At 41.2% G+C, this 23,661-nt stretch overlaps 7 protein-coding genes across 7 annotated transcripts; 4 read left to right on the top strand and 3 right to left on the bottom strand.

Moving 5' to 3' along the window:
• Positions 1-742: 742 nt before the first annotated feature.
• On the top strand, positions 743-3,120 carry Tsp42El (Tetraspanin 42El). The gene is made up of 5 exons (XM_017146006.3): positions 743-984; positions 2,076-2,234; positions 2,301-2,456; positions 2,519-2,725; positions 2,789-3,120. Exons 1-5 carry the CDS (start codon positions 925-927, stop codon positions 2,858-2,860), a joined length of 654 nt encoding a protein of 217 aa, XP_017001495.2. The 5' UTR covers positions 743-924; the 3' UTR covers positions 2,861-3,120.
• Positions 3,121-4,496: 1,376 nt separating this feature from the next.
• Positions 4,497-6,833, top strand: lbm (late bloomer). Its single transcript, XM_017146009.3, has 5 exons — positions 4,497-4,656; positions 4,747-4,816; positions 5,935-6,093; positions 6,157-6,492; positions 6,557-6,833. Exons 2-5 carry the CDS (start codon positions 4,757-4,759, stop codon positions 6,626-6,628), a joined length of 627 nt encoding a protein of 208 aa, XP_017001498.2. The 5' UTR covers positions 4,497-4,656; positions 4,747-4,756; the 3' UTR covers positions 6,629-6,833.
• An 839-nt stretch (positions 6,834-7,672) lies between these two features.
• Positions 7,673-9,598, top strand: Tsp42En (Tetraspanin 42En). Its single transcript, XM_017146022.3, has 5 exons — positions 7,673-7,884; positions 7,950-8,123; positions 8,181-8,336; positions 8,895-9,089; positions 9,219-9,598. Exons 1-5 carry the CDS (start codon positions 7,825-7,827, stop codon positions 9,288-9,290), a joined length of 657 nt encoding a protein of 218 aa, XP_017001511.2. The 5' UTR covers positions 7,673-7,824; the 3' UTR covers positions 9,291-9,598.
• A 424-nt stretch (positions 9,599-10,022) lies between these two features.
• Tsp42Eo (Tetraspanin 42Eo) lies at positions 10,023-15,944 on the top strand. Its single transcript, XM_044393210.2, has 5 exons — positions 10,023-10,220; positions 10,874-11,047; positions 11,108-11,263; positions 14,047-14,244; positions 15,812-15,944. The coding sequence occupies exons 1-5, from the start codon at positions 10,161-10,163 to the stop codon at positions 15,881-15,883; spliced, it is 660 nt and encodes a 219-aa protein (XP_044249145.1). The 5' UTR covers positions 10,023-10,160; the 3' UTR covers positions 15,884-15,944.
• Positions 15,945-15,957: 13 nt separating this feature from the next.
• Positions 15,958-16,989, bottom strand: Tsp42Ep (Tetraspanin 42Ep). The gene is made up of 4 exons (XM_044393209.1): positions 16,840-16,989; positions 16,610-16,783; positions 16,187-16,546; positions 15,958-16,116 (listed from the first exon to the last, which is right to left on the bottom strand). Exons 1-4 carry the CDS (start codon positions 16,987-16,989, stop codon positions 15,958-15,960), a joined length of 843 nt encoding a protein of 280 aa, XP_044249144.1.
• Positions 16,990-17,019: 30 nt separating this feature from the next.
• Pgant3 (Polypeptide N-Acetylgalactosaminyltransferase 3) lies at positions 17,020-21,459 on the bottom strand. Its single transcript, XM_017146090.3, has 6 exons — positions 20,945-21,459; positions 20,559-20,659; positions 19,647-19,827; positions 19,423-19,589; positions 17,676-18,934; positions 17,020-17,619 (listed from the first exon to the last, which is right to left on the bottom strand). Exons 1-6 carry the CDS (start codon positions 21,076-21,078, stop codon positions 17,458-17,460), a joined length of 2,004 nt encoding a protein of 667 aa, XP_017001579.2. The 5' UTR covers positions 21,079-21,459; the 3' UTR covers positions 17,020-17,457.
• A 669-nt stretch (positions 21,460-22,128) lies between these two features.
• Tsp42Eq (Tetraspanin 42Eq) lies at positions 22,129-23,405 on the bottom strand. Its single transcript, XM_017146019.3, has 5 exons — positions 23,276-23,405; positions 23,030-23,203; positions 22,769-22,921; positions 22,351-22,548; positions 22,129-22,284 (listed from the first exon to the last, which is right to left on the bottom strand). The coding sequence occupies exons 1-5, from the start codon at positions 23,333-23,335 to the stop codon at positions 22,213-22,215; spliced, it is 657 nt and encodes a 218-aa protein (XP_017001508.2). The 5' UTR covers positions 23,336-23,405; the 3' UTR covers positions 22,129-22,212.
• Positions 23,406-23,661: the final 256 nt, after the last annotated feature.

Here is a 23,661-nt window from a genome sequence, read left to right as displayed (position 1 = left end):
TCTTGGAGCTGTTTACAATACTTTGGCTAACATAGGTTACTAACTCATTTATGTAATTTATACGTTAAGCTGTAATGTAATGCTATGGTAACTACAGGAAATCAACTATTGTTGTTGTTTGCAAAGCAAATTATAAAGAAATTTATCAACAAGTTTGAAAACAAATTTGTTAAATACCTTTTTAATTCCTAGTGGGGATTGAGTTACTCTGGTTTTACTGTATGTTGTTTGTTTGCCTGCGCTCTTTTTGTTTGTTTTAACAAACACTGCTAGACGGCAACAGCGCATTGTGGGGCAAACAACCACTTTATGTGGCATTAATTACTAATTTGAATATCAAGCGTCATTAAGGGTCGTTTTCTCGTCCGCTGTTAAATTTAAAGAATGTTTTAAACTCTGAATTTCAATACATTTATAAGGTTTTAACCCTACGTTATTTAATTTAACATGCAAACGAGAAAACGGTCTTTAATTCTTTTTTAACAACAAATAGAAAATATTTTAAGAATCAAATGTGAAATAGACCGTGTTCTTTTATGATTGTCCATTGTTTTTTTCCTCTTTAATTTAACATTTTCAAATGGTTCGACAAACTCATTTTATAGGGCTTTGAAAAAGTGTATTTTGGGCAGAAAAAGAGGCCGTTTGCCCCATAGTGCGGCTACGTCAGCTTTGGAGCTTCGGACCGCTCGACTTGGATCGGATTCCGTGCGAGAGAGTTTTTGGGGAGCTCAGTTTGCTCGTGACCGTGGCCGCAGTAGTGCGCACTCTTTAACCGATTCGGTCTGGCCGCGTCGATATAGTCTCGATATTTGAAAAACTTGGCGCAGAACAGCAAACTGCCACACGTGTTGCATTGCGATACGATTGAATCTAATAAAAAACTTGAGTTTTAAGTGGAAAATATAAAGAAAAATCCAAAAAATGGGCTGCGCAACGGGCACCTTAAAGTACTCGCTCTTCCTATTTAATGCGTTATGGGCGGTAAGTAGAGCACACAATTTAAATTGGCATATGGTGCTGGGGCTTCAAGACTCTGAATGCTATACTTTGTATCTGCGTATCTGCCGGTTCGTTGCCACAAATAGCCAGCTAATTGCGATGGTGTCTGAAATTTGTTTGGAGAACTTCAATGTTGTGGGTTCTATGTTGCCCGTTCAACGTTCACCTGGTCAGTAGATGATATCATCTCGGCTGCGTGTTTGGTTTATGACTACATTTCCCGGCTATCTGTGTGTGTGCTAGCCCAGTGTCTATTGTTAATGGCTTCTGCTCGGCCTTTGGGTTCCTTGAGCCAAGAGGAGAGCTTTGGCAGCCAAGCGGCGAAACGAGGCTGCTTAAATGCGTCATGCATTCGGATTTCGTTTAAAAAGCTAACACAAACGGAATATGGAAACCGGAATATTCAAACGATGTGACAATAGCGATGAGACCAAGCCGACAAATTAGTCGTCGAGATTATGCGTCAAAACTTTCTATGGCCTTCTCAAGGTTGCACAGGTCTGATGTTAGCACCGATTTGTTGCTATCAAACTAATAATAACTTTAATTTTTAAATTTAAGGCATTTAAAGCATAACTAAGAAATTTTTAAAGTTGTACTTTATCAAGAGTTGATTTTAATCTTGTTGGCGTTCATTTCAACAAATAATGTTTGTTTTTCTTTTTTTTTTTAAGATTAGAATCAACAAGTTGGCATGGTTAGAAAGGTCTTACAAGGCTTTGCTCAGTTGTCTGAGTCATAAAATTATAACACAAAAACGAAATAAAAAAAATTGTGACGATATCAAATGTTGTGACAAAGAATGAATAAAGAATTGACTAAAAAAATACAATAATTTCTAAAATAAGAAATTTGGGAATTTGTATAACATCGGACTATCAGTATAAAAATATAAGTTCTTCGAGCAGGCTCCCCAAGAGATTCATCACTACGTCGACTGCCTTTTAGTGATAGAAACAATGTTTGCACAATTACTTGCGTATCAATAACGCCCCTTATATATTATATTGAATAAATTTGCTCGATGGGCGTATTTATGTCTCACTTATCTAATTAGTCTGCCCTACTTTTAGATACTTGGCATCCTGGTGCTCGTTTTTGGCGGCCTCGGCTGGGGAGCGATGCCGGAAATGTATGCTATAGGGATTCTGGTCCTGGGAGGCATTATCCTCTTGATATCATTTTTCGGATGCTGTGGAGCCGTTCGTGAATCACCGCGCATGCTGTGGACGGTAAGTGCCTAGCGGATGAAATAACGTTAATTGCTCCATGAGTAACTCATTTGAATTTCCTTGCAGTATGTCACTCTGCTGCTGGTGTTGCTTGGTCTCATAGTTGCCTTTATCATCCTGAGTCCAAAAGGTGTGTTCAAAGACTACGCCCTGAAGGAGGTCGAGAATCAATGGGAGCTGGAAAAGACCAAGCCTGGCAGTATGGATTTTATTCAGAAGACGGTAAGAGTGATTTGCGTTTGTAAAAATATAGATACTGTTATCACAATATTCCTCCTTTCCAGTACTCTTGCTGTGGACGTGATGGCGCCCGGGATTACCTGGATATTAAATTCTGGAACAGCACCGTGCCCGACAGCTGTTGCAAGGAGAACAGCTGTGTGAATCCCCTGAATCTCAATGTGGACGGCTGCCTGAAAAGGGTGGAGGAAGCTTTTTCGGATGAACAAAACACATTGAGCTACTTCCAGTGGGGTCTGCTCGGATTCGATGTGCGTGTTATTTTATTTTACATTCTTAAAGTCATTTCTTACTCACTTATTCCTTTTTTTTAGGCTGTCATCCTCCTGTTGGCCATCGTATTGGCCATTCACTACACGAATCGCCAGAGGCGATACAACTATTAGTGAATAACTACCAATTAAGAATTCCATCTCCTCAACTTCTCATTGTTAAGTGTCACCAATGTACCTTTTTTCTTATTTGTAAAACACAGAAGCACTTGCCAAGCAACCGTAGATGCCTTAAATATTTACAATACATACGTGAACGTGTTTTTGTTAAAAGTCTTGCAGGCTTTAGTTTGTGCTATACTTAATGACGTCGAATATTAAAATATTACATGTGTAGTTTCGAAGAAATAAAAACCAAATATAAGAAAAAAGAAGCTAAAAAAGTTGAAAATTTTTCTGAGACTTTTTGCTGTTTAATTAAGTTAAGTTCTTAGAGACAGCAATAATTTTGATCTAAACGTAATCATTTTTAAGGGACATGGGCTTTTTTTAAAAAGCCTATTTTTGGAACACAACGATGACCATGATGTGATTTTTAATATGATATTATAACTTCCAAAACTATAAAATGTTGGATAAATATGTTTTGTATTCTTTGAAATATAAGATAAAATAAATTAGGACTAAATTCCATCTCGTTGAAGAAAACTGCCCGCTACATAGTTCGAAAGTCTGGAGAACTGAAGTGTGCCTGATGGCATATGTATATCGAAAACCAAAGCCAGAGACAAACATAATTAAGATCGAAATGACGACTCCTCCTCAAAATACATACATATGTACAATATACAATATATATATTATTCATATGTTTTCAAGTGGGAGGAATTGGGGAATTCGGCTGGGAATGGGGGGAATGCTCGACCCCAGACATAACAACAAAAACAAACTCGTAAACAAAGCTCTTTTACAATCTCAAGAGAGGAGAGGCCAAAGAAAGAGCTTGGCTCTAGATTGAGGATTGTATGAGTACTTATTGAATAAGCATCAGCTTACAGTTTCAGATGTTTACGAAGGAATACATTTATGTTTATCTGCACCAGTGGCGGATTTCGGATTTGGTTGTGGGGGTTTTCACAGTACATTTTTGTATAACATACTTTTACAAGTGCTTTTTATCGTTATCGCGGATCCGAGCATATTAAAAAAAATTTGATATCATCTTACCGAAATTTAAGGAACAATGACTTAAAAGATGAGTCTGCCATTGCGATTTACAGATTATTAAGTGCGATTGATCATTTTTGAAACCCATACATGAATGTATATCGTTAATTAATAATTTATTAAATATATTTTAATAAATTTGTTTACGTCTTAAGTAACGAGATGGTTTTGTTTTACTTAGTATTGGTACTGAAAGCCTGTCAATTTATTAAGGGTTTATACCTTAATCTAGTCAATCTTTCAATGTCCCTCATATTTTTACATAAGGAACTGAAAGTCTCCGATAAAAGCCCCACTGAAAGAGACGCTCATCGAAGTAAAGTCTAATTTATTAATTGCTTATAGCCGAATCTTTTCCATCTTTTATGATTTCCCTAATGGGACGTAGAGTCTCTGATAAAAACACCACCAAAAGAAACGCATATTAAAGTGACGTCATGACTTGGAGCGGTGACCCCAAGTGCAGCGCTCTCTTCGGAGAGTGCGAGTGCGCTCTTTCTGTTTTATTTTGACTGGGGAAAAAACAAACAGCCACGGGCAAAGAGAACAACAAAAACTTTTCCCGCTTTCAGTTCGCCAGCGAACGCAGAACGTGCCAGACCAAAAAGTTCAGTTTCGAGAGCGGATATCCCGGGCGAACGTTCAACGGAAATATATTTGGTTGTTAATTCAAATCCAGCAAAGCAACGAAAATAAACAAACAAAGGCAAACTTTATTCGAGTGCGGCGAGAGAAGTCAAAAGGTTAACAGACTTTTATTTGGGAAATGATCGAGTGTTTTCGGATATTTGGGAATGGATATTTAATGTGCCTTTTTTTAACATGTTTTTCAGCTCCACAAACATGGGCTGTGCCACGACCAGCGTTAAGATCACCTCCATCGTTCTGAACGCCATTTTAGGGGTAAGTCATCGCCTCATACATGGATTACTAATTACCTCGACCACATCAGATATATAGTATTATGGATATATAGACCGTGTTTCGTGCAAGGAAATTAGCATGACATCATGTGGGATGGGTGCACAAGTGAACGCACTTCAAAAGAGCCTCGAAATGGAATATTTTTCAAAATATTCTATGCCATATACAATAATTTTGAAGAGCACACAGTCGAGAAGAGAATGTTTTTGAAAATTTTCATACGCTTCAGATATTTGGCGTTCGTTGGATGTGTATTTTTAAGCGACGTCTGTCATTTGTCCGTTTTCTGACCACCTGAGATAGACGGCCTGGCCTCAAGGTGGCCAATATATTCTACCCGTTCTCCCGTTTATCCACCCGTCAGTACCACCCGTCTGGTTTTCTGGTTGCCATGACGGTCGTGTTTACACTTTGGACTATTCCCTGCTGTCCGACTTTCGCCAGAACCTTCAATTGCTCCCATTTCCGTTCCCGCAGGATGATGTCATGCCCAACGTACCCTCGACCAATATTCGCACTCTGGTTTTCACTCTGACCCATATAGCGAAATCGAATCACTGGAGTTCCGGCAAGGGAGGGACCCGAAATTGGGGCACGAACAAGGGTGCTTCGTCAACCCCCAAAGGGGCTTCAAAGGGAATCGGGGGCGGGTGTTCATTACATTATCACAGCTCAGTCAGGCAAACTTCCCGAACGACAAAATTATGTGATGCACTCAGTTGCGGCTCTTAATTGTCACACAAATGAATGGCAATTGCCCTTGTAATTGCAACTGCAATCGTATCATATTGTACAGTCGATCTTGTCTAGCAACAAATTTGTTATAGATTTCAAAAACCTAAAAGAAAGTAATCATAATTTTAAAATAGATAGGATATTTTTAGATATAATTAGGATACATATTTTTTAGGATATTTAGGATATAGAAAATAATTATGGTAATGATGGTTCGAAGATATAGTTATTGGATTAGATTTATAGATATAACTACCTTAGAACACCCAAGTCTTAATCTTTCTGAACCACGCTGTCACCATATTTCAAAGTGCTATAAAATACATTCGATCTATCATAAGTTTCACTGTAATTAATTTCAGTTGCTAGCTGTTGGGGCCATAGGATGGATTGCTTTTAATGCGGACACGGAGACCGAAGAATTCGTCATAGCTGCCTACATAACGTGCTCGGTCATCCTGGTATTCGCTTTGCTGGGCATCTTTGCGGCCATTCGGGAATCGGTGGCACTGACAGCAACGGTAAGGCCATATATACCAGGAACTTTCTCCGAATTTAATAATGATTATATTTGTCTTCCCTAGAGTGCCGTGTTCCTGCTGATCCTGGCCATTCCGCAGATCGTGAGCACCTGCATGTTCCTGCATCAGTATGAAGCGAAAAGCGGCCAGGAGGTGGTGGAGCTGGCCTGGCAGGCGAACAACATGGATGGACTGCAGCAGAAGCACGAGTGCTGCGGCAAGAGCAGCGCCCAGGACTACATCCATCTGAACCAGGTAATCCCGCCCAGTTGCTACGCCGATCTTAAGCCGGATCCCGACCATCTATATCTGGAGGGGTGCATCGAAAAGCTGCAGAGCTTCTATGAGAGCGACAAGCTGCGCTTCATCATTGTCTCCTGGGTTCTGGTGGCCTTTGAGGTGAGTTCCCTGTTTGCTTAATTTATTCTTAAACTTACTTACGAATTCCTTGATTTTCTTCCAGTTAATCTGCTTCGCCTTGGCCGTTTTCCTGGCAATTAGTTTTAAGAACAAGCAGCGACGCATGGAGTTCTAGGTCTCCTGGAACTTTTACATTACCCCGCAGTACAAAACAAAAACGCGGATTTCTCGCTTCGACATTTCATAACCAAAAGAAAAATCGACAGTCATAAATTATTCACTCCTACCTTAAACTTACCTGTAATTAAAGTACATATTTATAGTTCAATTACACATTATAAGTATCATAATAAATGTGCGCGATGTTTGTTTTCACATGATTTGCCTTTTGTCAGTTTGTTTGTTTGTTCAGCGGGATGGAAATATTAAGCATACGACGCATAGTCCCGACGAGCTTTAGATGGCCGAAACTTTTTGTTTTTCGCCTTTCGAGGCCAGACAACTTGTTGCTCATCACGTAATTTGCTGAATGCTTGGCATACAAATTGGCGGGTGAATAAGCAGGCTGCACATAAATACCACAATGGTGTCCTTTCATCTTCCTTATATTTCTGCGCACTCCGATGAATGAAAGCTTAGTATTAGTTGACCCTTTTCCCATTCCTAAAAACGGATATGCGATGAAAGCTTTCATCGCTGTGACATCATACCACCCACAAGAAGCCATGACACCAACACATAAAACAGCCACAAAAATGATATAAATACACTCAGCAGAAATGGGAATTTCATAGGTAAGATTTAAATTTTAAATCGTAGAATGCAGAAAAGGAAGAATGATATTCTAGGATATGTATGACAAAGAATTAACCTCATCAAATATATTTAAAAAATGGTACAGTTAAATTAAGTTTAATTCTAACGATACAGTTTTTTTGTGTTTATCAATTTTTAAAGATATTTATGTTTTTATTTAATTGTAACTTATCCTTACATCAATAAAAAAAGTATTCTTTTGTTTATCATTAATTTGAACCTTTAAAAACAACCAATAAACCACCTCCATATGCTACTTAATTCAAATGACACTAATTTGCTCTCTTTTTCTTCATGTGTATTATCGAGAACCGCCGCAGAATAGTTGATTTCTGTCGAGTGGCGGAACCTACATACTAACTGGCTCTTTCGGGGGGCGCCACATTTCAAATAGAAAGCGTTGCGCTCAGTCGCACGTCAACGTTTATGGCAACAGGGCTGGCGGTATTCATTGAGGTATTCGCTTTTCCCGTGGTCATCGCAGCGTAAAGAAAAACAGGTGCGGGTATTAAGGATAACGCAGTGGTTAATTATAGTGATTATTGATTGGGAACCATGGCCTGCCGCGAATCCTTCCTGAAAGCCATTCTTATCATACTTAATGTGCTGCTTTCGGTGCGTATGAGTGATATAGGGTGTCCTACCATTAATCGATTGACTCAATATTATTTTATTGGCAGCTGATTGGAGTGACTCTGATTGCCCTGTCCGTGTATGAGTTGAATAGCTCCACGCCGGGCACCTTCGAGCACATCGCCATCGTTGTCCAGATCTTCGTGGGCACCTTCGTGGTCCTGACCTCGTTTCTGGGCTGCTTTGCCACGGCTCGGGTTTCCCTCGGACTCGTTTGGAGCGTAAGTGAAAGTCGGATGGCCCACTTAGATTTTGATTAAATTTCCAATCCCCGTTAGTTTGTGATCTGCCTGCTGATCCTGCTGTGTCTGCAGATCTACATCATTGCGGCAGCGCACTCAACGGACTACGTGGAGCGCTCCAAAAGAGACTTTTTGGCCATCTGGGCGGATCAAAAGACCAATGGAGACCGCATATCGCTCATAGAACGAAAGGTACATTGTATTTTATATGGTGCTAGCTTTTATTTAAGTATTGACATGAATATTATTGATTGGTATCAAGAAGTGTCGATATACCCATGTAATCCATATCTTGTAAAGTAGCATAATAATACAAACAAAGCATCAGTCTAGTAGACATAGGAATAGTTTTGGTCAATTTAAAACAGTTTATTTGTTTAAAAAACTAAGTCAAATTCTTTACCTCTTAAAATAATTTAGCAACGACTTTCTTTTTTGCCAATGAACATATTGAATTATTTACTTTATGTTTTATTTATTTACTTTGCGTTTTTCCGTATTTTTTTAAGACATATAAACCTCAAATGTTTAGATTTCAAAGTAATTTTCGATGTTATCATAAGAAATCGAATTTTTTGAAGCCGAATTTCAGCAATCTCTTATTGGCTACACATTGGTTTTACAAAATCAAAATTAGCTTGGCCTTAAATCTAATTATGATTTCATGAAATTATTTTTTAACTAATCAAATGAAGCCGTAAATCTAATTTAATCACATGTTTTATGTCTTACTGACTTTAATTTACACAGTACTCCTGCTGCGGCCAGTTGGGCTCCCATGACTATATCCTGATGGGCCGGGCCATACCCAATAACTGCTACAGGGACTTCGAGCGGCAAGCGGACTACCTCTTCACAGAGGGATGCCTTCAGGCCGTGCAGGCGCATGCCACCGACAACGTGGCCGTCGGACTCGTCATCAAGTGGCTGCTGCTGTTGGTCGAGGTAAGTTCCATGGCGCCGTCCTTGGCCACATATTTCCGAGGGCTCGGGTGGCCAAGGACGGGCCTTATAAATAGCGTCCAGATATAGACGGTAGGGTCTCTAATCAAATTTTCCGCTATCTCCGCACAGTTCGCCGCCCTGGGAGCCGCCACTCACTTGGGCATCACGGTGCGCAACAAATTGCGGCGCGAGAGATTCTAACAGGTCTCCTTCGCATCACCGAAATCGGTTGTTGGGAACACATAAACCAATATGTATGGATTTTTATAGCAGCTTAAGATGATCTGGAGGCAACAAAAACGTAGAAATAAAAAATAAACCAAAATCAAAATATTCAATAAGTGTTGTTTGTGCCCACTATATGCGAGATATCGGCGGAGCTGCTAAGTAGATATATGTCTGCCTATAAAGACGCATATATAAATATATGAAAAAATTAGGTACACTTATAGAAATATTTTTTTTTTAATTTCTATAATTTTTAATTATGACACAAAATCTTGTTTTGATGGTGGTGAAATTTGGCTTTCTTCAAAGCTTTAAAGTAAGAGAGCTAGATTTAATTTAATTAATTATTAATTAAATGTTGCTCAGTTTAATTGGCAGTTTAAAGTTAAATTTTATTTAATTTCAAAATTTCTAAGAAAGAAGTTATAAATATATGGGAAAAATAGTTTTCCAAACAAGGCTAATAAATCTTTGGAGCGAACTCAGCGGTATTTTTCCTTGTGTAAGGCGGAAGAGGCGGGGCGCCGATGAGATCTGGTGAACGCCGGTCTCCTGAGTAATGACCGGCACACAAAACGCCGAAACGGAGACCGCGACCGACACGGACACTCGGGGGATTTGTAAACAGTTCGCAGCTTCTTAGCTCTTTTTTCGTGTTTCGCTTTATTTTGGCCCGATCCGACGGCACTAACAGTTCGAGTTCGGTCACCGCCACGCACAGTCGGTCGAGAGTGGAAAGCGAATTTTCCCGGGAAACGCGTCCGCTGCCTGGAGCCGCTACCCGAACGAGCGCAGAATAAAATTGATAAAATATAGGAAAATATTGCTTATGCAAATAATAAAATGCCCACGATTCGCGTGTGCCTGCAATGGACTTCGGTTGTCTTCAGTACAATCACCTTGGTAAGGGATTTCTACTGGAAGTGCAAGTTAAATTACTCATTTAGCATCATAAAATTTACACAATCAATCCTGGGAAAACACAAATCAAAGATCAAGCCCACTCATTGTCACTGTGGGTAGATCGTTTCAATGCAACAGTTGTCATCTGCACTTCTTGAGTCACACACTGCGTATGAGTAATGGAGGCAGTTGCTCGTGGAAATCTCAATTCGAATTTATCTCGCTGGCAGTATGTCAAAGCAAGATCATTAAATGTCTTACATTCTCGTACAATTTTTCATTGACGATTGTAATGTCGTGTGGTGTCCGAGTAGCTGGCCAATTTGGCAGCCAGCAAATCCCAATCCAAAATTTCCATTTCTACCAGACAAGATGTCACTTGGTTTTCATTTTCTGTTGGGCAGCCGAATTTTTGGCACAATCGAAGCGACAGCAACAAGAAAGGAAACTGTGTATGTGCCATTTAAAAATAAAGTCCAAAGTAATTTAATTTATTTTTGCGTCAGTTTTGTTTTTATTTTGGTTGTTCTCGCGATGCCCAATGACGTCGTCGCCGAAAGTTTGTCTCTGAAGATTTGGTTTGTCCATTTCATGGGCCATTAACAAACGCTTATTGTGCGCGGGCATAATTCATAATTTTAATACCGCTTCAGATCGTTGGCATCCTGGCGGCACTGGCCGGTGTCTATGAGCTGGACAAATACAGCGAGGGCTCCGCGGAGCATCTCGAAAAGTTCATCCAACTGGGCATGGCAGGTGCTCTGATCTTGGCCGGATTAATCGGTTGCCTGGGAGCCATTTTCGGTTCCATCAAAGTGATGGTTGTGGTGAGTGGTATATGATTTGCCATTGGATTTGTTGATTGATTGGAACCTGTTGAGTTGTAGAACCTGGCTGTGCTTCTCATTCTGATGGTGGCGCACATCTGGAAAGTGTCCCACTACAACGAGACCAAGCAGCTGGACGCCACCGAGGTGTACGTGATGGATCTCTGGATGAAGGAGCTGACACACCCCGGCGCCATGAACCACTTGCAGCAGGAGGTGGGTTTCTGTTATGATATTGTAACGAACACACTCGATGAGCGTTGTCCACCCTAACACCTCTGTCTACGTTTCGACCGGCCTACTCAGGGAGCTGGGTGTGGGTTTGTGTTAAGATAGAACAAGAGTGTCACAGAACTAACAGTAGTAGACAGAGAAACGATAACGGTAAGAACTTAAACCCAACGGCTAAGATTCGGACGAGAGAGTGTACCTATCGAAGATGGAGGCCCAGATGGTAATGGCCTCCTTCTATACCCACCCTACCTGTAAAGCCTCATCAGACTCTACCCTTAAACAACCGCTGCGCTACATTCTCTTAGGGGCCCTCAAAAGATAACAATTTAATTCATATTAAACTTCATCTTTAATACTCCAAATGCGATAATACGGTTCATTCTTAATACTAATAATGCTAACCCTAAGTCCTTAAGACTAAAACGTTATTTACGTTAATCGACCCTCTATACGGTCGTGATTGTATTTACGATTGTCAAACAGAAAAAGGAAAAGAAAGTATTTACTTTACGTTAAATTGTGGCTGATTACATTATGTTATCGATATACGATATTCTTATTCAATCCGAGGCCCTGAGGCCGATTACTTTACGTTAATCAAATGCAAACGATTCTTATTTAATTCTCTTATATATGACAACGATTATATGATTGTAGATAGATAAATATATATATCAAATGTGTGGGCTTAGACAAGAATGAATATATAGTTAAATGTTTTGACGGCTATGCCGTACTTACGAACTCTCCAACGAAGTCAGCAGGCCTGATGACGATCGATGTGTGCTGTAGAACTTTGAAGTGTTTATGTAATGGTAATATATGTCAATCTATATCATAAGCACACACGAAATAATGATGGCTAAATAGGAATCGTAAAGTAAATTAGAATAGTATCTTAAATGTGTTGGGAAAGAAGCAAACTAAACTACTTTTACTTAATGCGATACAAAAAAAAAAAGTTGGCAGCCCCGGCCAACGTGAACTGGAACCAGAATTGGAACTGAAATTCCAATTGGGATGAGACTTCGTGTTTGCGCGTGCTTGCGCGGACCTTAACGAATCGGCTCCGGTGAGACTCGTCCGACCGGATCGGCCCTGCACGATGAAAACTTCACGCGGGCTTGGTAAGGTGGAACCGGCGCTCCTTGATGCCGCTTGCGGTTGGACGCTGACAAACTGGGTCCGGTATGACGAACAGTGTGGGAGTCCAGGCGTGGAAAGGAGAAAAGATCCACTTCACGCGGTGTGCGCCCTTACAGAAATCCTTTATGTAGATTCAGGCGTGTCGATGATGAAATACGACCAGTGTTGGGACATACCTAGATACTTTTACCTAGGTACGTACCTAGGTACAATTTAGTGGTACCTTTTACCTTACCTAGGTATACAAATAATTGAGTACCTTTTACCTTACCTAGGTATTTATTTTTATATACCTTTGGAATTATTAAGGAACTTACATAGGTATTAAACATTGCTCTGATTTAAAATAGCTAAATATGACTGCGACACTGTAGTATCGTTTCATTGTATCGTTTCGTTTCAGAATTGTAATAGTCGGAACGCAGCATTAATAATTCAGCCGTTCTATTGTTTGTTTTGTGAAGTTAAAACTAATCGCAGATTTTTTTTTTATATAATTTTGTGCACGTATGTATGTTCCCATCACTACATCAATTTATTTATGAAACCAAAGTGTATTTGGCGCGCAAAAATGCCGTATGTACGTAAACAAACGGCATATACATGCATATGCACAATATATAGTCAATGTTTCTACATACGGAATTTTTGCGCGCCAAATATGTACATGAGGGTTTCATAAATACATTTGTGAAGTGAAACGTGCATAAAATTATTCATGCCGCGTGGTTTAAAAATATATGCACAAAATTAAAACATTTAAATTTAAATGAAATGAAAAGATATTGTTTGATTAAGACGACTAAAAACTGAAAACTAGTCTTATTTTAAGTTTAAATGATTACATTGAACAAAACAAAAAAATTATAAAAAATAAAAAATACCTTTTACCTTTACCTAGGTACTGGGAAATTTAAGTACCTTTACCTTACCTAGGTATTTATTTTTGACAATACCTTTTACCTTACCTAGGTAAAAAAACACAGTACCTTTCCCAACACTGAATACGACCCAGGCGTGGGCTCTGATGAAATGTTAACTCCAGGCGTAGAGCTGATGCAAATCCTGGGCGTCGCGCTCGCGTGGCACTGATACAATAAAAATGTTGCCGCTGCAGCGGCTCCAGCTCCTTGCTGTGCGCAGAGGGAGGGCTCGCAAACTTTTGCAATTCTTGGAAATAGCACGTGGTCGGTGGTTTCTGTGTTCTGGGAAATTCCAGTCAGAAAACGACAATATTTCCGAGAAATTAACTCACCAACAAGAATAGGAACAATAATAGGGGAAAATATGCAAAGATTAGCAGGAAAATCACTCGCGGATGATTGGATGCGATCGAATAAAGAATTTTTCCGGAGCGAACGAGCTGGTCACGAGAGACGCCGATATAAAAGAGGCGGAAATCATGGCTTCTAGTGTGAACGTCGTATGCGTGAAATCCCAAAATCCTTAAGTATGGTATTTTCGGTTGATTAGTGTGAGGATCGGATCCTCGCTAATAGCAGGGTCGCATTTCGGGTGAATGACTTAGCTGCAATGTCTTCGCTAATACTTAGGCAAAAATATACTGACTCTCACAATATGATATGTGATATTAAACATGGTTCTCCTCTATCTTTCAGTACGAGTGCTGTGGCGACAAGGGCTCCGCCGACTACAAAAGCCTCAACATTAAGATGCCGCGCAGCTGTTATCACACCAAGGATGGATTGCACGCCCTGTTACCCTATGGAGAGGGCTGCATGGCCGTCGTGAAGAGAGCTTACCTGCAGATTTACCGCTACGAGAGGTTGGTCCACTGCGGACTTATTGGCTACGAGGTGAGAAAATAGTAAAGGGAATGACTGGATTCCTCTATAACTAGTAGTAATTAACTACTCAGGAAGCTAGAAGAAGTGCTAGAGATATCTTTAGTTTATTTTATCAGTATTATAAAAAATAACTATCGAAAAAGTTAAGATGGCCAGTTAAAATATGGTCCCGTTGGCTCTTTTGCCCATTTTTATTGAATTTGGCTCTTTTTTGCTAATAGCTATAAAAAATTATGTTAATCTTGAAGAAAACGAAATAATTTTTTTATTAATGAATTTTATTTTGCAATTTTAAAAGTGTTAATGTCTGAAACCCAAAAGTGCCAGATCGAAACTAAATTTTTCCGCTGGTATGGTAATTTTGTATATCGTAAAAATTTGGTTCTTTATACCCTTGCAGAGGGTATTATGATTTCAGTCAGAAGTTTGCAACGCAGTGAAGGAGACGTTTCCGACCCCATAAAGTATATATATTCTTGATCAGCATCACAAGACGAGTCGATCTAGCCATGTCCGTCTGTCCGTCTGTCCGTCTGTCTGTTTCTACGCAAACTAGTCTCTCAGTTTTTGAGCTATCGGGATGAAACTTTCCCAAAAGTCTTCTTTCTATTGCAGGTAGTATATATGTCGGAGCCGACCGGATCGGACTACTATATCTTATAGCTCCCATAGGAACAATCGGAAAAAAAAAACTTTAAAAAATTCTAGCTTCGGTGTTTTTTGAAATATTACCTTCTACTTTTGGGGATGTTATTTTTTAAATATTTCTGAATTTCGAATTAATTTTTTAAAAAATCGGACTACTATATCATATAGCTGCCATAGGAACGATCGGAAAATTAATGGAAAAGTAATAGGAAATAAATTCAAGCTTCTTTGGTTTTTATTGTATTATCTTCTACTCTAGGATATGACTCTTTTTAAATATTTCCGAATTTCAATTTTAATTTAATCAAAATCGGACGACTATATCATATAGCTGCCATAGGAACGATCGGAAAATTAATGGAAAAGTAATAGGAAATAAATTCTAGCTTCTTTGGTTTTTATTGTATTATCTTCTACTCTAGGATATGACTCTTTTTAAATATTTCCGAATTCCAATATTAATTTGATCAAAATCGGACGACTATATCATATAGCTGCCATAGGAACGATCGGAAAATTAATGAGAAATATTAGAAAATTGAACATTTTTGCGATTTGTTAATTAATAGGAATGATCTGCAAGGGTATATAAGCTTCGGCTGGCCGAAGCTAGCTTCCTTTCTTGTTTTTATTTAAATTGGCTAATTTTAATCTTTTTTTGGCTCGAAAAATTTTTTTGAAGTGGCAACCGTGGGTATAAGTCTAGCTAATATCAATAGTACAACTCAAATTCTTCAAAACTTTAAATTATGTTGATGACAAATAATGGTTCGAGTTATAAAAGTCAACAATACATTATTAAAATTCTTTCAAGCAAATTTGGAATTAAAAACTGGTTTTATATTGCTTTATTGAAATATAAATCTCTTTTATTTTTCAAGAAAACAAAACAGATAATAATTCCTTAACTTTTTTTCCCCCATTTCAGGTCGTGGGCATCATCTTGGGCATCACCTTGTGCTGCCAGCTGACCAACAAGACTCGTCGCTACAACTACTGATCACCCATGACATTTATACATAAGCACTTCCCACTTGGATATACAATAAACAACACATCCGATAAGATCTTAAATCAAGCGTCGACGAGTAGCTGGGCTCGTGAGGCGGACACATGGTTGGAACGCGGTTCCCGGCGCACACCTGGTGGCACCTGTCGGCGAGCGATTCGCTGCCGCTGACGCAGCCTGAAGAGCAGCACACTGAGCGCCACGGTTTGCAGCAGTATGAAGATCTGTGGGCGAGGGAGGTCGATTCGATAATTATTCGAGAAACTGCAGTCCCGTCCGAAGTCAATTGCCCACCTCAAGGCCAACGATGGCCCACATATACAGCTTAAAGCGCTGCTGAATGTACCGCTGGCTGTGGTTGAGCGTAGCCAGGCAGCCGCTTGGATAGATGTGCTGGGCGGTGTCATTGGCAGTGGCCTGATAACAGCTCGCCGGCACCAGCAGATGCAGCCGCTTGTAATCATCGGCGCCATTGTAGCCACAGCAGTGCCGCGTGGCCTCGTACTGGTGCATCAGCTCCGGTTCCCTGTCCAGGCCATGCCAGGCCAGCTCCAGCTGCTGCCAGGCGCCACCAGAGGTTTTAAGGGACGGACTGTGGTAGTGGTGCAGCTGAAGGTATTCCGCTGCCAGAGCAATCAGTATGAACAGCGTGAACTGCGGATATATAAATTAACTTAGAAACAGAATATCTCTAGTTTAAGTATCCAATCATCTTACAATCAGATTGACACAGAGCAAGTTGCAGACCATCCCATAGCATCCGAACATCACGATCATGCAAATGGTTCCGCCCAACACCAGACTCTTGACGAAATATGTGTGCTCCGGGGTATTGGGCTCCGCCACTTGCAGTCCCAATCCTGCTCCAGACATCACTCCTATGCCCAACAGCTGAAAGTCCAAAGATTATTAAGTGTTAGAAGACAAGGCTTAAGATTCAGTCTTACCATATAGAGCAGATTGGAGAGCAGGCCCGTGTACTTTATTGTGTTATAGCAGCCGTTCATCGCGAGAGTGCTGCAATCGGCGGCAGATGGGCCAAATTTAAAGCAATTGCATCGCGACCTTTCCCAGGGGCCAGCGATAAGCGGTCGCATAAAGAGAAACAGATTGCAGCGGCACTTTCTACATTCGGTTGCTTTATTCAAGTGTTGTAAAAAAGTAATTTCGAAGGTAGTAAGTACGGCTAAAAGTTACCTAAGACTTGCTTAATAAATATGACGTAGATATAGCATAGAACTATAGAGTCGCAATGCGTGGCGGGAGAAAAGCTCTTCCACGCACTCGGTTAGTGTTTTAAAAACAATTCATGTGGGTCTGTATCGGTGTACGGTTGCAGTGGTGCAGCCCGTTTCCACTGGCACATCGTTACGTTGGGTAACGAATGGAAAAGTGTCCGAGGAATCGGGAATCTGCAGGTGTCTGGTGTTTGTGTGCTTGTGGGCTAGTTACACTTGTTTACATAAACAAATCAACGAGTGAATTTCGTTAAACAATTTCAATAAATATCACATTGCGTCAAAGAGTTGCTGGCAGGGTTATTGGATATAATGGCACCCCTTAATCTACATGCGCCATGGCAGCGGTATGAATCCCCACTTCTGGGTGATGTCCTTGAAGTCGCACTCCATGCTGAGCACCACCTTCTCGACCTTCTGGAGGCGCGAATTAGTCGCCGCCTTGAGGGTCAGGCACAGCTTGGTGTCTCTATGCGAAATTTGTTGCGTCTGTCGATGGAAGATAATTATAATAATGTATATTTTAATAATAGTGAGCCACTTACATCCATGTCGTAGGTCCACAATTGACTGGAGTCGGAGGCGCACTGCGCCAGCATTACGTTCGAGGTGGTGGCATTGCGGTTCTTCAGCATCTTGATCACGCCCAACTTTGGCTGCCGGTAGGTCAGGCAGACATTGTCGTTGGTCATGATCTGACCCTTCGGGGTTATGACAAACATGTCCATCGTCTGCGCGTGGGATGTGCAGTCGCCAACGGTCACGGGTGAAAGAGAGGATCGCGGCACATCTTCTTTGAGGGGCCGCAGACACTTGTCCCGCTCCAGATCGATCAGCGCCAGCAGCTCCTCCGCCTTGCCATCGATCTCCTCGAAGGCGCGCTTCCACTCCCGTGAGAGGGCGCGACCCGGAAGGTTCTTCATGTGCTTGCTGTAGGCCTGGGCGCACTCCGTCTCCCCATCCAACCAGATGATCTTGCCGAAGAAACGATCGGGGGCCGGGAAGAAGTGCTCCGGCCAGATGTTCTCCAGATACCAGGAGAAGGGCTTGCACTGCAGCCTCTCCCTCAACGCCACCCTCTCCGTCACATTCACCTTGTCCTTGGCACCCAGCGACAGTCCGGATGTGTAGAGCATCACGAAGTACTGCCAGTCGTCCATCCATACGGTGGCCGCCCTGGCCAAGTTATCCGTGAGCACCTCGCTCATGCCGCCGGGGAATGTATAGGGAGTGCTGCTGCGGAAGACATGGCCCACGTGGGAGCAGGGACTGATCTCCACGCGGCCGCCGCACTGCCAAATGCGGAAGGACATCTCCACGTTTTCGCCGCCCCAAACGCGCATGTTGCTGTCGTAAGATCCCATTTCGTAAAAGTACTTGCGATCGATGGCGAACAGTCCACCGGCCATTCCGGGCGTGGCTATTGGGGCCGTGTTGTCCTTGGAGCTGTTATCCGGCTTCTGGCGTTTACGATCCGAGGAGAACCAGCGGAAGCTTAGCTGCCAGTTGAAGGCGCCCCAGTGGTTCTCAAACGTCTTTGTGTAGCTAAAGTTGTCGTCGGATATAATGTCGATTACCGGGCAGATGACCACCTTGCGCGATTCCTTGATGCGGGCGAGAAGTGGCTCCAGCCATCCCCGCGAGCACTCGCAATGGGCGTCCAGGAAGGTCAGCACGTCGCCGCGAGCCTGTTCGGCGCCCAAAAGTCGAGCGGGCACCAGGCCACTGCGCTTCTTCATTCGTAAGATCTTCGTGGGCACCGACAGAACTTTCACGTAGCTCTCCAGCTGGCGTTTCAGGTAAGCTTTTGGAAGAAAAATATGAAAATTAGTAAAGGATTTTAAATGTATTATGAATGAAATCATATAAGTGATATTTTAATTACCCTATGAAATAACAATTATTCTTTAAATTATCTATTAAATCTCAGCATGAATCAACTCATGATTCCATCACAATATTTGTATAGCACGCTATAAAACTGATATCACTATGCCTTTCTTCAAGATAAGGAAAGTATATTATGAATCATAACAAAACTATGATTCCAACGTACAGAACAATTCATAAAATGTATGCTTTCTATTCCGTAAAACTTCAATTACTAAATCTTTGCTTCATGGAATAAGTGAATCGTACGTAAAACGTAATTCTAAGATTGTACAAAATTTTATAAAAGTTCCTTTAGCTCTATTAGATTTTCTGAGCATAATTGTGTTTAAGTTGGGTAGATGGTAAAGTAGGTAAGATAATCATAACTTGATTGGATTATCCCTAACGTTGGTAACTCACAGCGATCGCTGGCATCGTCGACGAGGATAATTTCCTTTAGCAGGTGGCGTGGCGATCGGTTGATGACACTGGTGATGGTGCGCAGGAGTACAGACCAGGCCTCGTTGTGAAAGACAATTATGACCGAAGTGCTGGGCATCCCGCTGTCGTACTTCTTGTCACGGCATCTGTACGATAAAAAATCTATAAATCAAGGATACAAAAGAGTTAGATATTCTACCTACTCTGGTGTGCGGTAGTCCTTGAGCGTGCGGTTCAGCGGGATGCGATCGCTGGCCAGCAGGTTGAAGCTGTTCAGCCGGAAGAAGCGCTGCATGCGAAAGCGGTCGCGCGGCGGCACCACTACAGGTCGCCCATCGGCACCTTCTCCGTTGATGGGCTGGAACAGGTTGGTGTTGTAATCGTCTGCAAGCGAGTGGATATTAATGCATTGCAACGTTGTGTCATTTGTGGGAAACTCTTGTATAGTAATTTTCCATCAAAGATTACCCAAAGGTGCACCTTGGGTTCACCGACTTGATTAGCTTCTGGGCATGTTGAATTGGAAAGTATCTCTCAAATTAAATGTGTCACTTCTGGTTATAAAGTTAATTAACAAAAACCATTTACTAAAATTAGTTCGGATAGGCATATCAAATCCCTTACAATGTTAACTATTTATTAGATTAACCGAAATAAAGGTAAAGAGTACTTAGTGAAACCTAATTAGTAAACCACTTTTGTGGCTAGATGAATAAGAATTAAAGAATGAAGGTAAAAAGTAAATAAGATTAGTATATTGTAAGTAAATTTTGCTGTTGCCTAATGAAATAAAATAATGAAATCGACAAAAAGTTATTGACATTTGTAAAGTTAATAATATGAGAGCTCAGCTTGATTAGATCCATTTCAAAGTATATTATCTTTCATTGAGAATGTAAATCAAATTTTATATGTAAAATATAGGTACTATAGTACTAGTATTATTAGACCTATGGTTAGTTCTTCGTTTTGTAAACATCATCTCATAAAAAAATAAAATAAAATATAGGTTGATATATGTACACTAACTCAGTAGGTAATATAATACCATTTAATAGCCCAAAATGGTTATTACCCAAACGATGGTGATCAAGTGGAACCATCATGGAACTCACCTGCAGTCATGTTGCCGAAGATGTCTCCCTTGCCGATGTAGTGGGCCACGATGTTTTTATGGGGCCAGAGGGAGCGGCGCTTGGGCGGCGGTTTCGGATGACTGTGCGGAAAATCGGGGTGATCCAAAAGAGATGGAGGTGTATAGGTGACAATGGTATTAAAACATAGCGTTTACAATGGGCCCCATCGAATAACGCGAGGCGAGGGCCAAACAAACAAGAGACGAGACCCAAATCAAATGCAAAGTGCCTCCGCAATCGAAACGAGGCACTCGAGTGGAACACTTGCATTTGGCAACCTGCGGGGAAGTTGAGCAATCCGAATGGCACGGATCGCCGCGGATCCTAGTGGGCTAATTGCCCAGTTAACAGGGCCAAGTACTCACCGCATCCCCGGATCGGAGCTCTGGATGCTGGTCACATACAGGTTGATGCTGATGGCGAACATGAAGAAGGCGAAGAAGAGCAGGAAGAGGTAGAGGAGCCATAGTTTCTTCAGCTGCTGGAACCGCAGACCCATCTCGAAGGCCCAATGTATGGCTTATAATGACTTCTGGCCAAAACGGTGAGCCAGGTGTGCGATGTGCGGTGTGAATGACCGGTGGCGATGCGATCGCCAGCTCTGTTTACTGCCAACTAATCAAGCTACTGTTGTTGTCCGACCGTTTTAGTCACCGATTCGAATCCAAATCCAAAGCCAAAGCGACGACTCCGCCGCGGAACGTTCGCCGAAGAAAGGCGGCGCTTCTGCTCCGGGTCCGCTTTAAATTCCAGCTCGGTGGTCCACTTCAGGGGCTTATGAATACATGGCGCTTGTTCGGCAATCACTCGTTTACTCAGCAATTGTGCAAATACGACCAAAACATTTCATTCTACTGCTTTCACCAGCATTTCTAACAACAATTCACGGAACCAGTGGAGTTGGGTGGAACTAGCGGTGTAGTGCTGCCTATCTAGCTATTCTTTTTCCACTTATAAATATAAGTAAAGTTTTCAATGTTTAAATTCCTATTGCAAATTAGATAAAAATGATTTATTTCTATATATATTTTACCTGTTGAAAAACTCAAAATTTGTAAATATTCAAGGGGCATAAAAAAAACACCAACGGGCTATAGCTATTTAGCTACTTGAAAGTCAAGTTTTTGGCATTACTGTTGATGCAATCAGCTGTTTTCATTGCCTCGATAAATGTGGTGAAAAATAAAGTTATCACCGCGCTCTTATATCGATATTTGGTCATTTGAATATGCTAAATCTAACCAATTTGACTGTCGCCCTCTTCCGCGCCCAAAAACTTGGATATAGGATTATATTTCCCATTGTTTGTTGACACTCTTATTAGTTAGTGTTGGAATAATATACCATAGGCAAATTTATAATGATAATATTTTGATAATGATAATATTTTTATTGAAAGCATTATTAAAACGGCCACTTCTTGTATGAATGTTCATTGGGTTAAACGGAGAAGCTGATAATGAGGATTTTCACATTTAATATGGTACATTTATGAGTGTTTGACCCTCAGTGAATTAATTCCACAGGAGCTATGATATTACTTTCAATATTTACAGATTTAGGAACACTTTTACTAAGAATATTCGTACAGCTTTTAATACTGTTGGCAGATGCTGTAAGGACTTAGCTCTTATCAATAACGACGACGACGCTCCACATTCTGTAAGGCTATAGCCAAAAGGCCGGCGATAATAACGGTGAGTGTCTAATGAAATTTAAGAATTTTAGTTTAAAAATCTCAATAAATGGAAAGTAAATTATTTTTAGTTACCTCCACGCCCACAACAGACCAGTCACTGATCCTTTCCCAGCGGGTTCCCTTGATAAAGGCTGCTGCCAGTTTCTGATCACAACCAACGGTATAGAGATCCGTTGCCACCGTCGCATTCTGGTTGAAGTAGCAGCTCTGCGGCACTCGCAGTCCACTATCCGGATAGTTTGAGGGCCCTGTCTGCCCACAGCAGTGATACTAAACGACAATAGGTTAATATTTACGTAAACAGAGATAGCGAGTTTGCCAAATTAATTCCGATAAAATTTCTCAGAAAGCTCATTGATAGTATAATATTTCTTTAATTCCATTACCGTGAAAAAGAAAATGGTTTTTATTTTTAATTTAGAGGTTTTAGGGAGACTGGAGAATATGAAATTGGATCTCTAAGAATCTCGGTAAATATTGTAAAACTCACCTTGATTTCATAGTAAGGCATTCTGCTCTGATTATAAAGCTGTCCCTGCCAGGCGTCGTATATTGTCTCGTTGGCCAGCAGCTCGTAGTTTATGGGTTGGGCGAAGATCACGGTGATCTGTCCGAAAATCAGGGCTAGCATAACCACAGCATACTTTCGAGCGATAGAGGAAAAAAAATTAAATAATAAAAAAAAAAAATAATAATAATAAATAATATATTATAACAACGAGGGTCATCTGGAATAGGACGCAATACTTACGATCCAGGTCATGCGGATGTTCTCTCTCAACGCGGCAATGCAGCCAAAGATCGTGCTGAGAAAGAGCAGGGATCCCAGGACTATGCCCAAAATACAGGGCACTCGGATGGCCGCGCTGTGGCTGAAAGTGATCAGGGCATAGGAACAGGCCGCTATGGTCAGTGCCGCCAAAACCTGAGAGCGAGAGGAGAACATCTATATGTAATGCGGGCACTATCAGTTGCGGATTTGGCGATAACGACTCACACAGCACAGAAAGTCCAAAACGAAGGAGGACACCTTCAATGTCTTGGTGCCGCAGCTCATTTTGCTTCGGTTTTTAGGTCTAGGTTGTCAGTTTTGCCCACGCTCGCTATCGGAAATCAACTGAATGGCATCGCCCAAAACCAAACACCCCACGCCTTAGTTCGGTGAGGCTTAGAGTTATCAAAAAGCACCCGGCCATCGGCCTGATAAGGCTCTCCCCGAAACAGCTGGGCTCTGAGCTATTGAGAGAGACCGACTCAACTACACCTTGCCCAATTATTGTATTTGATAAGCACTCGAGCATAGAAATTCGCTCGATATTTGTTTACCCCGCCGAAACACCGAGTACAAATGGGTAAGAGTGTGATTCAGGCGGACATTTTTAG

The sequence above is a fragment of the Drosophila takahashii genome, chromosome 2R (genome assembly GCF_030179915.1).
Source record: "Drosophila takahashii strain IR98-3 E-12201 chromosome 2R, DtakHiC1v2, whole genome shotgun sequence".
NCBI lineage: Eukaryota > Metazoa > Arthropoda > Insecta > Diptera > Drosophilidae > Drosophila > Drosophila takahashii.
The sequence above is the reverse complement of the archived record's forward strand: the minus strand, read 5'-3'. Positions and strand labels throughout refer to the sequence as shown.